General features: G+C 40.5%; 2 protein-coding genes across 2 annotated transcripts in view; one reads left to right on the plus strand and one right to left on the minus strand.

Moving 5' to 3' along the window:
• NUP85 (nucleoporin 85) overlaps positions 1 to 23,408 on the plus strand; it is a 102,858-nt gene that overhangs the window by 18,913 nt on the left and 60,537 nt on the right. The window lies entirely within an intron of this gene.
• On the minus strand, positions 10,542 to 22,282 carry SUMO2 (small ubiquitin like modifier 2). Its single transcript, XM_075846724.1, has 4 exons — positions 22,164 to 22,282; positions 20,425 to 20,556; positions 16,298 to 16,369; positions 10,542 to 11,767 (listed from the first exon to the last, which is right to left on the minus strand). Exons 1-4 carry the CDS (start codon positions 22,182 to 22,184, stop codon positions 11,705 to 11,707), a joined length of 288 nt encoding a protein of 95 aa, XP_075702839.1. The 5' UTR covers positions 22,185 to 22,282; the 3' UTR covers positions 10,542 to 11,704.

Here is a 23,408-nt window from a genome sequence, read left to right on the forward strand (position 1 = left end):
TACATGCGACTTTTTGATCACTTTTTATTCCAATTTTGGTAGAGCAAAGTGTTCAAAAAACAGAAATCCTGGCAAAGTTTTTTACGGGTTTTGTTTACGCCGTTCACTGCGTGGAATAAATAACATAATATTTTTATAGTTCAGGCAATTACGGACGCGGTGATACCAAATATGTATGGTTTATTTTATTTTTTCAATAATAAAGGACTTGATAAGGCAAAAAGGGCGATTGTGTTTTATTTTATTAATTGAAACTTTTAGGGTATGTTCACACGGCTTATTTACGGACGTAATTCGGGCGTTTTCTGCCTCGATTTACGTCCAAAAATGTGGCTCGATAGCGTCGGCAAACATCTGCCCATTCATTTGAATGGGTCTTACGATGTTTTGTTCCGACGGTCATTTTTTTTACGCCCCGCTGTCAAAAGGCGGGGCGTAAATAGACGCCCGCGTCAAAGAAGTGCCTGTCACTTCTTCAGACGTTAAATGGAGCCGTTTTCCATTGACTCCATAGAAAACCAGCTCCATTTACGTCCGTAATTGACGCAGCGAAAAAGCGCCTCAACATGCCATTACGCCTGAAATTACGGAGCTGTTTTCTCCTGAAAACAGCCCCGTTATTTCAGCCGTAACGGACGCTGCCGTGTGAACATACCCTTATTATAATTTTTACAACTTTTTTTGCACTTGTTTTTACACTTTGTTTTAGTGCCACTAGGGGATTTGAAGGTCCAACTGTCTGATTTATTTTCTAATACATTGCAATACCTATGTAGTATCTGTCTGTCGTTCACTGATAGCAAGCCGATTAGGCTTTGTCTCCTGGTGGGGCCTAATCTGCAGGAGGCCATTGTTAGGCCTCCTGTTGCCATAGCGATCGCATGCAGGGATGCCGGTTTGCTACCAACAGCTAAGATGCAGCGATCGCTGCATATAATGGGTTAACCACTTAAAGAGGCTCTGTCACCAGATTTTGCAACCCCTATCTGCTATTGCAGCAGATAGGCGCTGCAATGTAGATTACAGTAACGTTTTTATTTTAAAAAAACGAGCATTTTTGGCCAAGTTATGACCATTTTTGTAGTTATGCAAATGAGGCTTGCAAAAGTCCAAGTGGGTGTGTTTAAAAGTACAAGTCCAAGTGGGTGTGTATTATGTGCGTACATCGGGGCGTTTTTAATACTTTCACTAGCTGGGCGCTCTGATGAGAAGTAACATCCTCTTCTCTTCAGAACGCCCAGCTTGTGACAGTGCAGATCTGTGACGTCACTCACAGGTCCTGCATCGTGACGGCCACATCGGCACCAGAGGCTACAGCTGATTCTGCAGCAGCATCAGCGTTTGCAGGTAAGATCGACTTACCTGCAAACGCTGATGCTGCTGCAGAATCAGCTGTAGCCTCTGGTGCCGATGTGGCCGTCACGATGCAGGACCTGTGAGTGACGTCACAGATCTGCACTGTCACAAGCTGGGCGTTCTGAAGAGAAGAGGATGTTACTTCTCATCAGAGCGCCCAGCTAGTGAAAGTATTAAAAACGCCCCGATGTACGCACATAATACACACCCACTTGGACTTGTACTTTTAAACACACCCACTTGGACTTTTGCAAGCCTCATTTGCATAACTACAAAAATGGTCATAACTTGGCCAAAAATGCTCGTTTTTTTAAAATAAAAACGTTACTGTAATCTACATTGCAGCGCCTATCTGCTGCAATAGCAGATAGGGGTTGCAAAATCTGGTGACAGAGCCTCTTTAAGGACGCAGCCTAGTTTGGGCCTTAAGGCTCAGAGCTCATTTTTGAAATCTGACATATTTCACTTTATGCGGTAATAACGTCGGAATGCTTAAACCTATACAAGCGATTCTGAGATTGTTTTCTCATGATACATTGGGCTTTATGTTAGTGGTAAAATTTGGACGATATATTCAGTGTTTAGTGGTGAAAAATTGCAAAATTTAGAGAAAATAAGAATTTTTCAGAATTTAAATGCACCTGTTTGTAAAACAGATGGTTATACCACCCAAAATAGTTATTAGTTCACATTTCCCATATGTCTACTTTAGATTGGCATCGTTTTTTGAAAATTCTTTTATTTTTCTTAGACGTTACAAGGCTTAGAACATAAACAGCAATCTCTCATATTTTTAAGAAATTTCAAAAGCCTTTTTTTTAAGGTACCTGTTAGGTTCCGAAGTGGCTTTGAGGGGCCTATGTATTAGAAACCCCCATAAAACACGCCATTTTGAAAACTAGACCCCTCAAAGTACTCAAAACAGCATTTAGAAAGTTTATTTAACCCTTTAGGCATTTCACAGGAATTAAAGCAGAGTAGAGGTGAAATTTGCAAATTTCCTTTTTCTTGCTGAATTTCAATTGTATTACATTTTTTTCTGTAACACAGAAGCTTTTACTAGAGAAACACTACTAAATATGTATTATCCAGATTCTGCAGTTTTTAGAAATGTCCCACATGTGGCCCTAGTGCGCTCGTGGACTAAAACACAAGCCCCAGAAGCAAAGAAGCACCTAGTGCATTTTGAGGCCTCTTTTTTATTAGAATTTATTTTAGGCAGCATGCCAGGTTTTAAGAGGTGCCAAAACAGTAGGAATGCCCCAAAAGTGACCCCATTTTGGAAACTACACCCCTCAAAGAATTCATTTATGGTTGTTACCATTTTGACCCCACAATTTTTACACAGCACGTATTTGAATTGGGCTGTGAAATTAAAAAAATGATATTTTTTTCAATAAGATGTAATTTTTCATCAAAATTTCTTATTTTTCAGAGAACAAAATACCGCATTTTGTTGCCCAATTTCTCCTGAGTGCAGCAATACCCCATTTGTGGCGATAAACTGCCGTTTGGGCCCATGGGAGGCCTCAGAAGGGAAGGAGCCCTATGTGTTCTTTGGAGTGCAGATTTTTGCTGGATCGATTTTTGGGTGCCATGTCGCATTTGCAGAGCCCCAGAGGAGGTATCAAAGCAATGGAAACCCACCAGAAGTGATCCCTCAAGGAATTAATTTATGGGTGATGTGACCATTTTGGATATACAAAAAAATGGGACATAGAATGTAATTAAAACCACAGAAAAGGCCATACTCACAGATTAGGTGGTGGGTAAAATACCCGTTCCAAACAGGACGCAACCAGGTCAGAGAATGCTGTTAATGGGAAGTGCCCAGGTGTGTTTAAATAATGATAGCCACTCCCATGCAGGGCAGCCCGCTCTCTTACAGTATGGGCGTTATAAATAGGCTGCTATTCGGCGATATATGCTGTGCCTCACTATCCAAACACTATGCCTCCATGTTTTACACTCTACACTCACTTTTTTTGTTTCACTCACAGCCCTGATTTCTACACATCACATTTAGTCATGTTCCCTATACCTCACATGTGCACTATACACAGTACTTTATTATTTATTTATTTATTATTATTACACATTTACTTCCATGCCCAACACACCACTCCCCTCAAGGTTAGTGGGAGTGGCTATCATTATTTAAACACACCTGGGCACTTCCCATTAACAGCATTCTCTGACCTGGTTGCGTCCTGTTTGGAACGGGTATTTTACCCACCACCTAATCTGTGAGTATGGCCTTTTCTGTGGTTTTAATGTGACCATTTTGATCCCATAGTTTTTTCACAGAACTTATTTGAATTGGGCTGGGAATTAAAAAATATATATTTTTTCCAATAATATGTCGTTTTAGCTCAAAATTTCTTATTTTCACAAGAAATAAAATACTCCATTGTGTTGCCCAATTTGTCCTGAGTGCAGCAATACCCCATTTGTCGTGATAAATTTCCGTTTGGGCTCATGGGAGGGCACAGAAGGAAAGGAGCGCTATTTGTTCTTTGTAGTCCAGATTTTGCTGGATTGGTTTTCGGGTGCCATGTTGCATTTGCAGAGCCCCAGAGGTATCAAAGCAATGGAAAACCGCCAGAAGTGACCCCATTTTGGAAAAAACACCCCTCAAGGAATTCATTTATGGGTGTTGTGACCATTTTGACCCCATAGTTTTTTCACAGAACTTATTTGAATTGGGCTGGGAATTTTAAAAAAAAGCAATAAAATACCCCATTTTGTTGCCCAATTTGTCCTGATTTCGGCAATACCCCATTTGTGGTGATAAACTGCCGTTTGGGCCCATGGGAGGGCTCAGAAGGAAAGGACCACCATTTGGCCTACTGGGGATTTTCTGGTGCGAAGTCATGTATGCAGAAGCCCCTGAGGTACCAGTACAGTTGAAAGCCCCAAGAAGTGACCCCGTTTTAAAAACTACACCCCTTAAAGAGGCTCTGTCACCAGATTTTGCAACCCCTATCTCCTATTGCAGCAGATCGGCGCTGCAATGTAGATAAGAGTAACGTTTTTTTGTTTTTTTTTATAAACGAGCATTTTTGACCAAGTTATGACCATTTTTATATTTATGCAAATGAGGCTTTCTAAAGTACAACTGGGCGTGTTTAAAGTTATGTACAAGTGGGCGTGTATTGTGTATGTACATCTGGGCGTTTTTACTTCGTTTACTAGCTGGGCGTTGTGAATAGAAGTGTATGATGCTGACGAATCGGCATCATCCACTTCTCTTCACAACGCCCAGCTTCTGGCAGTGCACAGACACACAGCGTGTTCTTGAGAGATCACGCTGTGACGTCACTCACTTCCTGCCCCAGGTCCTGCATCGTGTCGGACGAGCGAGGACACATCGGCACCAGAGGCTACATTTGATTCTGCAGCAGCATCGGCGTTTGCAGGTAAGTCGATGTAGCTACTTACCTGCAAACGCTGATGCTGCTGCTGAATCAACTGTAGCCTCTGGTGCCGGGACCTGGGGAAGTGACGTCACAGCGTGATCTCTCGAGAACACGCTGTGTGTCTGTGCACTGCCAGAAGCTGGGCGTTGTGAAGAGAAGTGGATGATGCCGATTCGTCAGCATCATACACTTCTAGTCACAACGCCCAGCTAGTAAACGAAGTAAAAACGCCCCGATGTACATACACAATACACGCCCACTTGTACAGAACTTTAAACACGCCCAGTTGTACTTTAGAAAGCCTCATTTGCATAAATATAAAAATGGTCATAACTTGGCCAAAAATGCTCGTTTTTAAAAAAAAAACAAAAACCGTTACTCTTATCTACATTGCAGCGCCGATCTGCTGCAATAGGAGATAGGGGTTGCAAAATCTGGTGACAGAGCCTCTTTAGGGCATTCATCTAGAGGTGTAGTGAGCATTTTGACCGGAGACATACACCCCATAAACTCTAATGTTGGTTCTCACGGGTATGGCAATACCCTCAATGTGGCTGTTATCAGCTATCTGGGCACACAGCAGGGCTCAGAAGGGAAAGACGAGGGGGGATAAGCTGTGCGGAGTGCATCAGGGTAAGTAAAACTGGGGTAGATTAAAAATCAAGGGATGTATGATACATTTTAAAACACTCTTTCATACAGAGCCTTAGTTTTTCGGGACACGTGTCACATTAATATATTGTGTACTCCGTTATCCCCCTCATAGCAGACTTTGCACCTCTTGACTTATGCCCTTCTTGCCAGTTTGGGGAACTTCTCCTGGAAAGTATTTCTCCTGGTACGATGCGTGTGGCCTCGCTTCCAGAAGTACTGGGTGCCCCCTTCTCGGTCCCTTGATAACCACCTCTTGAAATTCCAGGAATGTTCCCCTCTGGCCTGTACATTGACGTAGCACGTAGACATTGTACAACGCCATCGGTATGATGTGCACGGCCAGCTTCTTATACCACACGGCATGGCGCTGTAGGGCTTCAGGACTTGATCTGACAAGTCCACCCCTCCCATGTTCCTATTGTAGTCCAGGATGCAGTCTGGTTTGGGGGTCTCTGTACTGGTACCCCGTCCTGGTACATGGGTACTGGTGTGGGCATGTATTGTTGTCAATACAAGGACATCTCTCTTGTACGTGACACACAATATGTTGCTGCTAGAATGTGCCCTGCTCTCACCCCTTCTTGTTTGCCCAAGCAGAGTCTTAGGGAGGCCTCTCAGATTTCTTCTAGCAGTGCCGCATGCCGCAGGACTTCTGGAAGCGAGGCAGTTTAAGAGTTGGACGCTGATATAAAAATTATCCAGGTAGAGGTGGTAACCCTGGTCCAGCAGTGGGTGCGCCAAATCCCACACAATTTTTGCATTAACTCCCACTAAGGGGGGGCATTTTGGGGGCTGAATACTGCTGTCTTTCCCTTCATTTATCCTAAATCTGTAGGTATATCCTGATGCACTCGCACAGCTTATACATCTTCACGCCATACCTTGCCCTCTTACCCGGCAGGTACTGGCGGAATTGAAGCCTCCCTTTAAAATGTACCAAGGACTCCTCAATCGAAATACAATTCTCAGGGGTGTATGCTTGGGAAAACCGGGCACTGAAATGGTCTAATAGGGGTTTCCATTTATACAAACGGTCAAAACTTGGGTCATCTCGGGGTGGGCACGGCTCATTATCAGTATAATGTAAGAAGCGAAGTATTGCCTCATTTATTTATTTTTTAGGTTCCAGTTCAGTTCTGAAGTTGCTTTGAGGGGCCTATATATTAGACACCCCCCCTCAAACACCCCATTTTAGAAACTAGGCCCCCTCAAAGTATTCACAACAGCATTTAGAAAGTTTATTAACCCTTTCGGTGTTTCACAGGAATTTAGAGCAGAGGTGAAATTTACTTTTTATTTTTTTTTTTGTCAGAAAATCCTATTTATACCATTTTTTTTCTATAACACAAAAGGTTTTACCAGAGAAACACAACTCGATACTTATTGCCCAGATTCTGCCGTTTTGAGAAATATCCCACATGTGGCCCTAGTGCGGTAATCGACTGAAGCACCGGCCTCCGAAGCAAAGGAGGACCTAGTGGATTTTGAGGCCGCCTTTTTATTAGGCATCATGTCACACATTTGTAAAGCATCTTCTCCCGATTACAGCAATGCCCCATATGTGGTAATAAACTGCTGTTTAGACCCACGGTAGGGCTCACAAGGGATTTTGCTGGAATAGTTTTCAGTGCCATTTCGTGTTTGCAACGCCCTGGAGGGACCAAAACAGCGGAAACCCCCGCCCAAAGTGACCCATTTTAGAAACTACACCCCTCAAGGAATATTTCTAGGGGTATAGTTAGCATTTTGACCCCACATGTTTTTTGCAGAATTTATGGGAATTATGCCGTGAAATGGAAAAATCTAAATTTTTTCTAATAAAATGTAGTCTTAGTTCATATTTTTTTATTTTTACAATAGATAAAGGAGATAAAGCACCAACATTTGTAAAGCAAACTCTTCTGAGCACAGCAATAGCCCATATGTGGTAATAAACTGCTTTGTGGACACACGGCAGGGCGGAGAATGGACAGAGACATTTTCATTTTGAAACTCAAGTTTTTCTGTAATGGTTTGCGGTACCATGTCACATTTGCAAAGCCACTGAGGGGCCAAAATAGTGCAAACCCTGCAAAAGTGACCCCATTTGGGAAACTACACCCCTCGTGGAATTTATCTAGCTGTCAAGTGAATTTATTGGAATTAGGCAGTGAAAATGAAAATCTACGTTCTTTCAACTAAAATGTTGAATTTTTTTCATTTTCACAAGGAATAAAGGATAAAAAAGCACCCCAACAATTGTAAAGAAATTTCTCCTGAGTACGGCAATACCCCATATGTGATCATAAACTGCCGTTTGGACACACGGCAGGGCTCCGAATGGCAGGAGTGCTACTTGGCATGTAGATTTTGGTTGTTTTTTGGGCGCCATGTCGCATTTGCGGAGCCCCTGAGGTACCAGTGCAGTAGAAACCCCTGAGAAGTGACTCCATTTTGGAAACTATACCCCTCAGGGTAATCATCTAAGGGTGTAGTGAACATTTTGATCCCACAGGTGTTTCATAGATTGTATTAGAATGAGGCAGTGAAAACAAAGTGTTATTTTTTTTACCCAAAAATATGTAGTTTTGCACCCAATTTTTTTCCACAAGGGGTAATGGGAGAAAAAAAAACAACACACAATTTGTTAACCAACTTCTCCCGAGGAAGGCAATACCCATGTGTGGCCCTAAACTGCTGTTTGGGCACATGACAGATCTTAAAATGGAAGGAGCGCCATTTGGCTTTTAGCGCACAGATTTTGGTGGACTGGTGTACGGGCGCCATGTCGCATTTGCAGAGCTCCCTTAGGTACCAGAGTAGAGTGTAAAACCCTGAGCAGTTACCCTATTTTGTAAACTACACCCCTCAAGGCATTTATCATTTGCCTGGACATATGACAGGGCTTAGGTGTGAAAGGCACATGTGAGGCCTATTTTGGTGATTTCGGCAGCATTAGCCAACAATGGCAGGGCTCTGGGGTCAAATAGTAAAACAAACCTCCAAGTAGTGACCCCCATTTTGGAAACTGCACCCCTCAAGGCATTTTATTAAGGGGTGTAGTGAGCATGTTGACCACACAGGTTTTTTTTTTTTTTATTAGAAATGAATGCTCAGTGGATGGTGTAAAGTGAAAATTGCAAATTTCCACAGGTATATGCCATTTTAGTGCACAATATGTTGTGCCCAGTTCGTGCCACTGAAGACAAATACCTCAGACTGTTAAGCGGGTTCTCCCGGGTATGGCAATGTCATATATGTGGACGTAAACTGCAGTTTGGGCACACTGTAGGGCTCAGAAAGGAGGGAGCGCCATTTGGAGTGCAGATTTTGCTTAGTGGTAGTTTTGTTTGGGGTTTTCCTGGTATTTCAGTTTATAATGTGGGGCGTATGTAAGCTGTGCAGGATACATCCGGATATATATATATATATATATATATATATATATATATGTGGGTATAATAATGGGGTAAATACTAATTCATAGATATGTGGCCGGTGTCACACTGATAAATGGTGCCCAATCTTATCCGCTTTTGGAACACACTGCACATTGTGCATCGCCATATTCGGAGAGCCAGAACTTAATTTTTTTTCTCCTTGTGGGACGGCTTATTTGATACGGGACAATCTGTAGATTTCACTGGTACCATTTTGGGGAACATGCGATTTTTTTTTGTTCACTTTTTATTTCATTTTTTGGCAAGCAAGGTGACCAAAAACCAGCAATTCTGATTTTTTTTTTTATGGTGTGCGCCATGCACTATGAATGACAATTTTACAGGTCGGTAGGATTACAGCGATACCAGATGTATATAGTTTATGTTTTACAGCGTCTGCATAATAAACTTGTTTCAATTAATACGTTTTTTTGTGTCGCCATATTCTGAGGGCCATAACTGTTATTTTTCTGTCAAAAAAGCTGTCTGAGGGCTTGTTTTTTGCAGGACAGGCTGTAGTTTTTAATGGTATAATTTTGGGGTACATGCAACTTTTAGATTCTTATTTTTATTCTGTTTTGGGAGGGGTAGTGACTAAAAATACGATTCTGGAAGTTTTTTACGGTGTTCACCGTGTGGGTAAAATGGCGTGATTTTTATAGTTCGGGTCATTACGAACAAGTTGATACCACATATGTGTACTTTTTTAATGTTCAGTTTCTTTCCCTATAATAAAAGACTTATGGGAAAAAAGGCTAGTGTTTTTTTAACGTGAAACTTATTTTTTATACTTTAAAATTACTTATTGGAAAAATTTAACTTTTTTTTATTTTCACATCCAAATTCTAATAAAATCTATGATACACCTGTGGGGTCACAACATTCGCTACACCCCTGGATGAATTCCTTGTGGGGTGTAGCTTCCAAAATGGGGTCTTTTTTTGTTTTGCCATCACAAGACCTCTTCAAACCTGACATGGTGCCTAAAATATTATCTAATAAAAAAAAGAAGGTCCCAAAATCCTCTAGGTGCTCCTTTGCACCTGAGGCCGGTGCTTCAGTCCATCAGCACACTAAGGCCACATGCCTCTAGTTTGCTTTAATTCTTGTGCAACACCTAAAGGGTTAAGAAACTTTCTAAATGCTGTTTTGAATACTTTGAGGGGTGCAGTTTTTTTTGTTTTTTTTTTTAAATGGGGGTTTGTATTGTATAGGCCCCTCAAAGCCACGTCACAAATTAACTGGTCCCTAGAAAAAAATTGGTTGACATTTTCTTGAAAATGTGAGAAATTGATGATAAACTTTTAAGCCTTGTAACGTCCTAGAAAAAGGAAAAGGATGTTCAAAAAACTATGCCAATCTAAAGAAGACATATGGGAAATTTTAATTAGCAAGTATTTTGTGCGGTAATACTATGTCTTACAAGGAGATACATTTAAATTTATAAAAATGCAAATTTTTTCAATTTCTCTAATTTTTGCAAATTTTGCCACTAACTTAAAGTACAATGTGTCATGAGAAAACAATTTCAGAATCGCTTGCATAGGTAAAAGCATTCCAAAGTTATTACCACAAAGTGACACGTTAGATTTGAAAAAATGAGGCTCTGTCAGGAAGGTCAAAAGTGGCTGCAGCGGGAAGGGGTTAAAAAACAGTCTTAAGATTTCACATCCACAATCATAAATAAGACAAATTTCTTTTAAACCAGGTTTATTTAAACAACGAGATGCCGGAAGGGAATTTCTAACTAAGATTCTTCAGCTTTTTACATTTTTTTCCTATTCACCCAGCTACATACAAAAAGTTATAAAATCGTAATCAGTTTAAGAAAACAAACAAAAAAAAAAAACAAATAAAAAAAAAAAAAAACAAAATAAAAAAAACAATTGAGAGGTGGGTTTGCTCCCTTAAATGGAACCGGTCACCAGCATTTCACCTATTAATCCAGCAATACCTGGTGGAAGTGGGTGAGAAATTATTTTTATGTAACCTATTAGCTTCTAAGTAGTCTCTGTACCTCTAGTATTCCATTTTTTAGTGTTCCCTGCGCCGTATGCTAATGAATATAAAAGCCATCTTCGTTCGAAAAGTGTCATATCTTCAGTCCTCAAGCCCCCAGGACACACGAAATTCTGCGGATCGATATCCTTGTCCTGGTGCGTGCGCACAACGGGACACCATAGCGGTGCATGTGCAGTGACTAGATTTAAGGCCTAGACAAAGCAGGGAAGGGTATCAGACCATACATGACAAGTGCATGCGTGCTGTCTCAGATGAGATTTTAGCATTCGGGACAGGTAATTTTTTGGTGGCGGGCGGGCTTAAAGGGGAACAAAAGAGACCGCCGGATTAATACTATAAAAGGTGCGGAATGCTTGGAGGAGGAGTTTAGGAGCGGGGATAACAGCAATGAACTTTTGACAGCAGCGGCCAGCGAGGGGTGAATAGAGTTCAATAGGTGAAATGCTGGTGACAGGTTCCCTTTAAGTATTCTAACCCGAGGTGTCACAGTTGCCGAGTAAGGCACCCCAGGCAACAGTAGTTGTTTATCTGTAAGCAAATGACGGGCTTGTAAAATGAGAAAGCAAAATAATTTACTGGAATAAAAGTAGAGGGCATAACAATATCAGAATGAGGTGGGAGACGGTGCAAAGGACCCACCATCTCAAATTAACTTGGTCCCGAATCATAAAGGATATTAAGCAGAGATAAAAGGGAAAAGGGGCAGGAGTGAAAACGTAACTCCTAGAACACACATCCACCCTATATTATGTACAGTAAGGGAAGGGGGATGATGGTGAACATAGGGAACTGAACAGTGGAGGCAGTTGGGTGAGGGGTTGGACAAAACTTGTTCTAGAAGTTCCCTCCCGTCTGCTGCTGGAAAACATCAATCGTATCTTCATCCTCCATTTCCAACTAAAGAGTGGGGGAAAAAAAAAAAAAGTTAGGAAGCATTCCCTTTATAGAAAAAGCAACAATGATTATGCCAAGAACAGAAACTGTATAATGGGAGCAACTACATCAAGACAATCAATTGTTCAGGAGGATAGGCCATCATTAATAGGCTACATATAGAGTGCCAGAGACTTTATACATTCCTGGCATTTTAGAACAGCACAGTCAGCAGCGATATTCTGGTTGTCAAAACACCAGAACCCCAAACGGACCCCATTATAAGTCAATGGAGTCAGTCAGGATTAATTGGTATTCGTTACAAAACAGATGTGGCCGGCATAGTCTCCAGGAAGCCACGACACTAGTATAGCCTTACTAGTGACCCACAGTACCATTACATTGGTTTAAGAACTAAAGGGCAACCCAAATAGATAATCACCTATTTGAGAAGTTAATGTAAACTCTTAAAGGAACAGTGTCACCACAAAAAAAAAATTTCATGTCAGTTTAATGTTAGTGTTTTATTAAAAACGTTTGGATTAATTTGTGTGTTTGTGTGTTACTTTTTTCTATTTTTTCACTTTTTCTTCCCTATGGGGGCTGCCATTTTTTTTCCATTTCTGTATTCGTCGATTAACGACACAGACATGGAATACGGCAGCCACAGTCCCATAGGGACTGCGACCGGGTCCCGTCCCATCCACTTCTGTGTACGCCGTCTGTGTGGGAACTGCGCATGCGCCGCTCCCACACAGTCCAATTTGAAATGCACGCCGTCCGGCGCCATTTTCCTGTGGACCGGAAGTCGCGGCCGGACAGTAAGATTACTACTTCCGGTCGCGGCTTCCGGACTTGTGCACTTGGACCAGCGGCAGCAGACGGAGCGGACGGGCCGGAGGGAGCCGCGGCGGCAGGAGCAGGTAAGAGATTTCTATGTATGTTCGTGTTTGTGTGTGTTTACTACTGTATGTAAACCTACTACACTGTGTGTTAGCTCAAAAAATGGCGACACACAGTGTAGGAGGTTAGACTGTTCAATCTCCTCGTTTATCCCGGCACTAGCCAGGATAAAGGAGGGGGGATTCTCAGAGCTCACTAGAGCGAGTGCTTTTTTCCCAATTTTGCAGCAAAAAGCAATGAGGTTGCTTTACCACATGCAATGCTGCAAATTTGGGAATAGCTCCATCTAGTGACCAGCAATGGGAAATATTATAAATTAGAATCTAATTTATAATATTTCCTGACTCGTGAAAAAAATAAAAAAAATTTGAACAATGTTTAATCACCTACACACTAAATGTTTAATTAAAAAAAAAAAAAAACATGTTTTGCTGGCAACACATTCCCTTTAATTACATGTGGCACCTTTATTTATTTAGGTATGTGAAAAACCTACTAAAAATAAAAAATAAGTCTTTCGAAATCTTGGAGACCTTTCACCAATCATACAAGTGGATTATCAAGTCAACTTGAAGATGACTCTGCTATTGGCAAAACATGTAAGATTTCTAAATCTGTCCAGTGGACTAGCCCTCTAAATGTAAGAAAGGCACACACCAAGTACAAGGTGAGTAGCAATGGATGAGCGGTGGGAAGCTTAGAAGTTAACACATTAATTGACCTCATTTATCAAACCTGGCCAACAGAAAAACAGGCCATATTGCTTATAGCAACCAACTACGGCACAGTTTTCCTTTCAGTTTGAAAAATGAAAGCTGCGTTCTGGGTAACCAGGCCAGTTATTCTATTTTTGATCAATTTCCACCATTGAAATAAAAATGTAGACTTTACTATGCCAGAAAACTGGCCTAGAGTGCTTAATAATTCCCCCCGCACTGAGTGCTGCACTTTTATCAATGAGAAAAGGATTCAGAATTGCTGATGCAAGCGGCAGTATGAGGGTAAGTTCACACAGCCTATTTTCAGCCCGTAAAAACCCAGAAAAACAGCTGGAAAAAACGGAAGCTGAAAGTCTCCAAACACCTGCCCATTGATTTCAATGGGAAAATCGGCATTTCGTTCCGACAGTGTTTTTTTGCGCGGCCGCTTGAAGAAAATGGCGCATAAAAAACAGCCCATAAAAACTGCATGTCACTTCTTGAGCAGTTTTTCATTGGGTCAATAGAAAACCAGCTCCAAATACAGCTGTAAAAAATGGCTGAAAATCAGAGGCTGTTTTCCTTTGAAAACCGCTCCGTATTTTACAGCCGTTTTTAGTTTGCCGTGTGAATATATCCTTATGGTAATTTGTGTTAAGAGGATCGGTCACAGCAATCGCGCGGTTCCTAGCCGTTTAACACGATCGCAGCATCTAAGATATTAGAAAGAGGGGGGAGCGCCCCCTTCTGATAGCTCATTGCCCCCTTCCCATGAGGAGTTCAGGGGCTGCAGATTCTTGTCATGGCAGCCCAGGGGCCTTATGTAGACACCCCCAGTGCTGCCTTGCTTCATCTCCTGTTAAGCCCTGCTTCTAACTTAGGGTACTAATGAAATGTGTAAAAAAAAAAAAAAGACAAAATCCCTGTATTTAAAAAACCGCTTCACTAGAACCACTAGTGTATTCAACACGTTCACACATCATTTTTTTCTAAGTGCCGTGTGAACATGCCATAATGGAATTATTTTCCATTGGTCACTGATTTACACTGCGGCACAGGAAGAAGTCTGCTGTAGGGAGTAGAAGTATTTTTATTTTTCATATTACTAAGGCCTCATGCACACATCTGTTGCTCGTCGTACCACCATGACACACAATCAGCACACGGATGGCTTCCGTGTGCGCTCTGCTTCAACAGACCAAGTAAATGGAATGGCCGAGACGGTCTCACAAAAAACGGACAGGAATTGGACCTGATCTATTTTTGTCGGAACCGCCATAAAACGGAAGTGTGCATAGCCCCATAGAAATGAATGGGTCAGTGTGCTATCCGTTATTTATTTTTTTAGCATTTTACTGAAGTGTGCTTGAGGCCTAACTTAACTTTTTTTGCAGGTTCTGCTGGACCCATTGGACTAGTCGTAGATTCGGTGGACTACTGTGATGATCTAGGTTTTGTTTTTTTAAATAAAATGGTTAGCGATAAAAATATTTTCTTATGTCTTTAATACTTTTAGCTCCTTGCTAATGGCAGTTGTCTGTTTGACAACGTCCATTACTAAGGCGGAGCTTCGTGTTAGCCAGTAAAAAGGATAGAACTAACCCCCCATTATTAGCCTGATACCCACCGCCACCAGGAAGAGCCGGGTACGATCCAGTACCAGACATCTGTAGTAACGGTCAGGCACTGGGGCAGCCGCAGGCTGGTATCACGTCCCTTTTTTTTTTTTTTTTATAATCAGCCAGATACAACATTGCAGCAGGCTAGCATTACAAGGGTGAGTAGGGCCAAGGTTTTTGGCCCTTCCCAGCCTCATACTACCAGCCAGCACCTGCCCCTGTGCACGGAAATTACTACAGATGGTTCGGTACTGGATCGTACCCGGCACCCCTGGTGGTTGTAGGTACCAGGGTAATAGGTGGGTTAGTGCTAGCCTTTTTACTGGCTAACACGAAGCCCTGCCTTAGTAATGGATGCTGTAAAACAGAACTGCCATTACTAAAGACACTAACCAATAAAAAATAAAATAAAAAAACCTAAGGAAATATTTTTATTGAGAAAACTCCTCCACACAGCCCTCGTTAACAAATTTATTAAAAATAATAATAAAGTTACGGCTTTTGGAAGGTGGGGAGGAATAAAAATGAATAGAAAATGGCGGCTTCCTGAAAGGGTTAATAATGCCCAATCTTCTAACTAATCTAACAAGCACTGACCCAAAAAGTTTATTTTAGGAATTGAGCTTATTTCTAAATACACAAATGAGGCTATACTAGTCAAAGGGGCGTTAACGCTGCTCTACGTGGGAGGCGTTTGTGTGGTCTAGATCACACTTTCCAATCAGCATCATACAGCTTCTCCCCTTCCCTGCACAGCGTGATCAGTTCAATCGTGAGATCATGCTTTGTTGACACTTCTGATGCAGCTTCTTCAACATCTCAGCGCCAATCCAGGGACCGTCTTCCCGCATGGGCACTGAGGCAATGTGTTAAAGGAGCTGCAGCCAGAAGTGTAAACAGAATGATCTCACGATTGAAGCGGAGATCATGCTGTGCAAAGAGGAGAAGCTGTATGACAGATCCTCTTTAAGGCCCTTTTACACTGGTCAATGATCGGGCAAACAACTACACAGGACAACTGTAAACAGGACAGCGATCAGCCGATGAACGAGCAAAAGCTCGTTCATCTGCTGATCATATAGTTTATGCAGGACAAAACATTATCGCTGTCGGCAGCACATCACCCCATGTAAAAATTGAGAGGTGTTTCAGACATGATGAAAATGCATCGGGACAAGCGATCATAGTCCTCGTTAAATAAAGGAGCAAACTAGCGCCGATCAACAAGCTGTCTCTTTGATCTGCGCTAGTGTTCACGAACAAAACTGGCCGGTGTAAAAGGACCCTTACACTATCTAGGCACAGTATATGCCCTTGCATCAAGAATCACTTACCTGTGCTGGTGTGTCGGTCTCATTAATAGGCTGGCCATCAAACCGAAATCTAATTTGCCTCATTGACAATCCCTAAAAAAGGAGGGGGTGGAGAAAAAAATTAAAATAAAACAGTCAGCATAATTTACAAGCAGTTAAATATCTCATTCTCCAGACTGTATAGACACCATGCTACTAAACACCTCAGGGATGCCAGAGGGCCAAGGCTACAATGAAAATATGCTAGATGCCCAGGATTGTATTCTAATCTTATGGACATGCACTCATGCGCCAGCCTGCCCCAAAGTGCATGTCACTAGCCTGCTTCTTGAGGTTGATACAATGACAGCAATCCAAAACCATACTGATTAGGTTATAAGGGCCAATTGTGCGTCTGACATACAATAATCAGATTGTAATCGCTCACGTGTGTCCCAGTTGGATTCTCTGTGTACAGTGTTTTGGAATACAGGCTACATAAGAGAAATAATAGAAGTAATGCAGAATCGGGACTTAATATTCCACCAAGGTCTATTCTAAAACAGCCCTTTAAGGCAAGAGTGACACAACCAATCACAAATTCAGCTTTTCAACTCAAACCTGAATATAACCAAGGTCCCTGAGTAGCCGGAGACTTAAAGGATCAATCCAGGCAAAACTGATGTTTATTGTAAAAAAGGTATATGTGTATTTTTTTTTTAAATGTAATATTGGTTTGTTTTTACTTTATTTTTAAACTTTAATGTGCTGGCATATATCTATATACTGATAGTAATGTACTGGCATATATCTATATACTGATAGCAATGTACTGGCATATATCTATATACTGATAGCAATGTACTAGCATATATCTATATATACTGATAGTAATGTACTAGTATATCTATATACTGATAGCAATGTACTGGCATATACCTATATACTGATAGTAATGTACTGGCATATACCTATATACTGATAGCAATGTACTGGCATATATCTATATATACTGATAGTAATGTACTGGCATATACCTATATACTGATAGTAATGTACTGGCATATACCTATATACTGATAGTAATGTACTGGCATATATCTATATATACTGATAGTAATGTACTAGCATATATCTATATATACTGATAGTAATGTACTGGCATATATCTATATACTGATAGCAATGTACTGGCATATATCTATATACTGATAGCAATGTACTAGCATATATCTATATATACTGATAGTAATGTACTAGTATATCTATATACTGATAGCAATGTACTGGCATATACCTATATATACTGATAGTAATGTACTAGTATATCTATATACTGATAGCAATGTACTGGCATATATCTATATACTGATAGCAATGTACTGGCATATACCTATATACTGATAGCAATGTACTGGCATATATCTATATACTGATAGCAATGTACTAGCATATATCTATATATACTGATAGTAATGTACTAGTATATCTATATACTGATAGCAATGTACTGGCATATACCTATATACTGATAGTAATGTACTGGCATATACCTATATACTGATAGTAATGTACTGGCATATACCTATATATACTGATAGTAATGTACTAGCATATATCTATATATACTGATAGTAATGTACTAGCATATATCTATATATACTGATAGTAATGTACTGGCATATATCTATATACTGATAGCAATGTACTGGCATATATCTATATACTGATAGCAATGTACTGGCATATATCTATATACTGATAGCAATGTACTGGCATATATCTATATACTGATAGCAATGTACTGGCATATATCTATATACTGATAGCAATGTACTGGCATATATCTATATACTGATAGCAATGTACTGGCATATATCTATATACTGATAGCAATGTACTGGCATATATCTATATACTGATAGCAATGTACTGGCATATATCTATATATACTGATAGCAATGTACTGGCATATATCTATATATACTGATAGCAATGTACTGGCATATATCTATATATACTGATAGCAATGTACTGGCATATATCTATATATACTGATAGTAATGTACTAGCATATATCTATATACTGATAGTAATGTACTGGCATATATCTATATATACTGATAGTAATGTACTAGCATATATCTATATATACTGATAGTAATGTACTGGCATATATCTATATATACTGATAGTAATGTACTGGCATATATCTATATATACTGATAGTAATGTACTGGCATATATCTATATACTGATAGCAATGTACTGGCATATATCTATATACTGATAGCAATGTACTGGCATATATCTATATACTGATAGCAATGTACTGGCATATATCTATATACTGATAGCAATGTACTGGCATATATCTATATATACTGATAGTAATGTACTAGCATATATCTATATATACTGATAGTAATGTACTAGTATATCTATATACTGATAGTAATGTACTAGCATATATCTATATATACTGATAGTAATGTACTAGCATATATCTATATATACTGATAGTAATGTACTAGCATATATCTATATATACTGATAGTAATGTACTAGCATATATCTATATATACTGATAGTAATGTACTAGCATATATCTATATATACTGATAGTAATGTACTAGCATATATCTATATATACTGATAGTAATGTACTAGCATATATCTATATATACTGATAGTAATGTACTAGCATATATCTATATATACTGATAGTAATGTACTAGCATATATCTATATATACTGATAGTAATGTACTAGCATATATCTATATATACTGATAGTAATGTACTAGCATATATCTATATATACTGATAGTAATGTACTGGCATATATCTATATATACTGATAGCAATGTACTGGCATATATCTATATACTGATAGCAATGTACTGGCATATATCTATATACTGATAGCAATGTACTGGCATATATCTATATATACTGATAGTAATGTACTAGCATATATCTATATATACTGATAGTAATGTACTAGTATATCTATATACTGATAGTAATGTACTAGCATATATCTATATATACTGATAGTAATGTACTAGCATATATCTATATATACTGATAGTAATGTACTAGCATATATCTATATATACTGATAGTAATGTACTAGCATATATCTATATATACTGATAGTAATGTACTAGCATATATCTATATATACTGATAGTAATGTACTAGCATATATCTATATATACTGATAGTAATGTACTAGCATATATCTATATATACTGATAGTAATGTACTGGCATATATCTATATATACTGATAGTAATGTACTGGCATATATCTATATATACTGATAGCAATGTACTGGCATATATCTATATACTGATAGCAATGTACTGGCATATATCTATATACTGATAGCAATGTACTGGCATATATCTATATATACTGATAGTAATGTACTGGCATATATCTATATACTGATAGTAATGTACTGGCATATATCTATATATACTGATAGTAATGTACTAGCATATATCTATATATACTGATAGTAATGTACTAGTATATCTATATACTGATAGTAATGTACTAGCATATATCTATATATACTGATAGTAATGTACTAGTATATCTATATACTGATAGTAATGTACTGGTATATATCGATATGCAAGTACATTAGCCTGTGTACTGATCGTACACAGGCAGTTGCTAGGACATACCTAAGTATGCCCTAACAGGAAATATGGTAGAATAGCGGCGGAGATGAGAGGTTTCTCGAACCTCCGCCATTATAGAGCGGGGCTGCAGCTGTGTAATACATCAAATGTGTGCGAGGTCAGCCTGAGGTGATGCAGCCGGCGCTGCACTAATGAGCGGCGGTTCAGGCACTGAAGACAGAACATGGGGGTGTTTTGTAGTGCGCCCGCCATGTTCGGTCTTCCGTGCCGCCACTCATTAGTGCAGCACTGGCCGGATTGCATCATCCTGACGGCGCACACTTATCAGGACTCAGGAGCGGGACAATGACTATCACACAGCCGCAGCCCCGCTCTCATACATTCATGTGTTACTATACTTAGCTCTGCGGCCGCGCAGCTAAGTATCGGAATACAAGAAATAACGGTATCGAACCAATTGGGGATGCAGAGTATCCCTAGTGCGGAGTATGCGTGATAGGAGAGAACTCACCTGTCGTTCACAATAAGCCTTCATGAGCTTGTTGAGTGGTGTATGTTTCTTTATCTTGAACTGGACGACAGAGCCATCCTGGCCAGCTACCTTCAAGTTGATGTGGTCATTGTTTTCAGTTTTCACACTCTCCTGCAACATCAAGAAACCTTAGAAGTTACATTTCTGTTCTGCAAAGAACTAGAACTAATGGCTCACGCACACGACAGTGCATCAGCCGGGTCCAGTCAGTGATCCGTGGAAAGATAGGACACATCCCATCTTCCCACGGATTGGATAATCAGGTCAGTTTTCACAGACCCAATTCACCCACTCAAGTTAATGGGTCCGAAAACTTTCGGGTGCCACTCAGATGCAGTGAAACACAGCCCGAGTGGCACCCAAGCACGTGCAGCTGAAGTTAGACTTATCCTAAAAAATTTAAAAAAAAACAGATTACAAGCTAAATGATTAAGCATACCTAATTTTTCAGATGACTTAAGTATAAGCTGGTGTGTATACACAAGGAACAACACTATTTCTGGCTCCCTCCTCCCCCTCTTCATAGACTTCTATGGGCAGCATATTTGTCCCTCCTCCCTCTATCCATTGACTTCTATCGGCAGGAAGTGAAGAGACCCCGCACTTTCTGCAGTCCATCTCCACAGCGGTTACCAGGCATGGCTTTTGCTTGATAGCAGATTACAGGAGGGGAGACTCCTAACAGCAGTAGCAACTTGAATGCGTAAAAACTAAATGTTAGCAATAAGTAAATCTATATCAGGTACACTATTAAATACTTGTGTGCCTTAGTGGGCTGTCCACTGGGGGCAAGCACCTTTATTAGAAGGGATGAAAAATAAACTGATCAGTGTCCAGCATTAATCTGCAGGTGAACCAGGCAGCAAGTGTCCAATTCCCCTGCAGCGCCACTGTAGATGAAAGGAGGTATTACACACAGATTTTTGCCGTCTATAGGCTGTTCATGTAGTACATGGATGCTCTGGGTCCTCCAGGAGATGCTCTTTATAGCAGTTTTGGATAATTGATTGAGAGCCCTGAGTAAGAAACCCTCTATCAAGTCACAAATCATCATGCACTGGAGGTCACCACACAGTCTATAGTAGATGACTGAAGACAACAAAGTAATACACTTTATTATTACACCACATAGCACAGGGGAAGCATGATCCCATACACTAACATGGGAGTTATATTGCCCCCCCTCCCTCCCTCCTGGATGAGAAAAATACATACATTGACCTGGTGTGATGTCAATTATTATACTACACAAATGTATTCAATAATAACCACGGACATGGGAAGATGAACAAAACCATTTATGTGCCGGCGAACCTCCAATTCTGAAGCTGGGAAAGCTCAGCACATAACAGCAAGCACCGAACAGGACTGTCTGCCAGCCACGATAATAACATTAACAGGCTGAGAACGACCTCGCCATGCAGATCATGTAGCACTCATTACCGGACAGCAGGATTATAATCACCCCATATAACCATCAGTATAGCTGTATATAGGGATTCACCACAGCTGTGCTGCTCAGGACACCCCTCCAGCTACAAAATAACCCACACAACTTCTACATCCCCGAATATGAAGAGAGTACCCCCCCCAGCGACTTATCCATCCCAGGCCTCTATCGTCTGCACCAGCGTCATCACCTATAGGCCTCATTCTGCTTTATCCAGCCCGCAGTACGGCAGCCGACCACCTTTTATGCAACCCCCACACGACCCCACCTTTGGTTTATCGTCCGCCATGCTAGGGATAATGCCGGTATCCGGTGGCGTCGCCTCCTCACAAAGAGCCTAAACCCGCGCGGGTCGTCTGCCGGGAGAGCGCACGTACAATCTAAGAAATACTGCGTGCTTGCGTGCGCGGCCCTGACTAGCCCCTCCCACTACACAACGTCACAGAATCCCGCTCTGTGGACCTTGTGGTTAGAAGACGGCGCATGTCCTATTCCTATGGTTTTTCTTTACATTACGTGTTCGGACCGCAGTAGTGTGTGTAGGGGTGGTGTGTGCGCGCCAAATTGTTTATGTACACCTGCCTACCACGTGTGAATTTTTTTTTCTCTTAGGTCTCATTCAGACCAGCGTAAAACTCGTCCGTGTGCTGCGCGTGGAAATCACTCATAGCACACGGACCCGTTGATTTCAATGGGGCTGTTCACACGCGTGAGTTTTCATGCAGTGAGAGTCCGTTGCGTGAAATCACTGCATATCAATATTGGTGCGTTTTCACGCGCCTAATCACCCATTGAAGTCCAATGGGTGCGTGAAAACCACGCACAGCACACGGATTCACATGCACATACGTTTGCTGTGCGTGATATGCGCATCAATTACATTGAAAAAAAAAATGCTTTGCGAGGGTATGAAAAACATACGCCACTCGCAAAGCACATTAATGCATAACGCACGCGGACCAGATATCTGTCCCGCTCGTGTGAATGTAGCCTTAGCCGTATAAGGGACCGTGTTTTGCGGGACAAGTTGTATTTTTTTAATTGCACCATTTTGGGTTTTATATAATGTGTTTGAAGACTTATACGTTTTTTTTTTGGGGGGGGGTGGACATGGAAAAAAAACAGCAATTCCACCATAGTTTTGGGGGTGTTATTTTTACGGCATTCAGTATGAATATCATGTTAAATTTATTCTGGGGGTCAGTGCGATTCTGCCAATACCAAATTTATCAATTCTTTTTTTTACGTAATAATACCTTTGCACAATAAAAACACTTCAAAAAAATTATTGTTTTTTTTTGTGTCCTTGATTTCTTAGAGCCATAATGTTTTCATTTTTTGGTCAGCAGGGCTTCATGAGGGCTTCTTTTTTGTGGGACGAGCTATAGTTTTTATTGGTACCATGGTGGGGTTGTCCGCCATGAATTTTGTAAAAAAAAAATCCTTACAATGGTGTAAAATAACAAAATAAATAATACTCACCTTATCAATCCTCTATTCCGCCAGTCCCTCG

This window comes from Rhinoderma darwinii, chromosome 13, assembly GCF_050947455.1.
Source record: "Rhinoderma darwinii isolate aRhiDar2 chromosome 13, aRhiDar2.hap1, whole genome shotgun sequence".
In the NCBI taxonomy this organism is placed as follows: domain Eukaryota; kingdom Metazoa; phylum Chordata; class Amphibia; order Anura; family Rhinodermatidae; genus Rhinoderma; species Rhinoderma darwinii.

What these genes read in the sequence shown, in the direction of transcription:
- SUMO2 (XM_075846724.1), bottom strand. Translation starts at nt 22,184, where the DNA reads ATGGCGGACGATAAACCAAAG. An exon ending in TGGCGGACGATAAACCAAAG is followed by an intron (nt 20,557 to 22,163) that starts GTGGGGTCGTGT and finishes TTGATGTTGCAG; the next exon opens with GAGAGTGTGAAAACTGAAAA. An exon ending in AGGCTTATTGTGAACGACAG is followed by an intron (nt 16,370 to 20,424) that starts GTGAGTTCTCTC and finishes CTCCTTTTTTAG; the next exon opens with GGATTGTCAATGAGGCAAAT.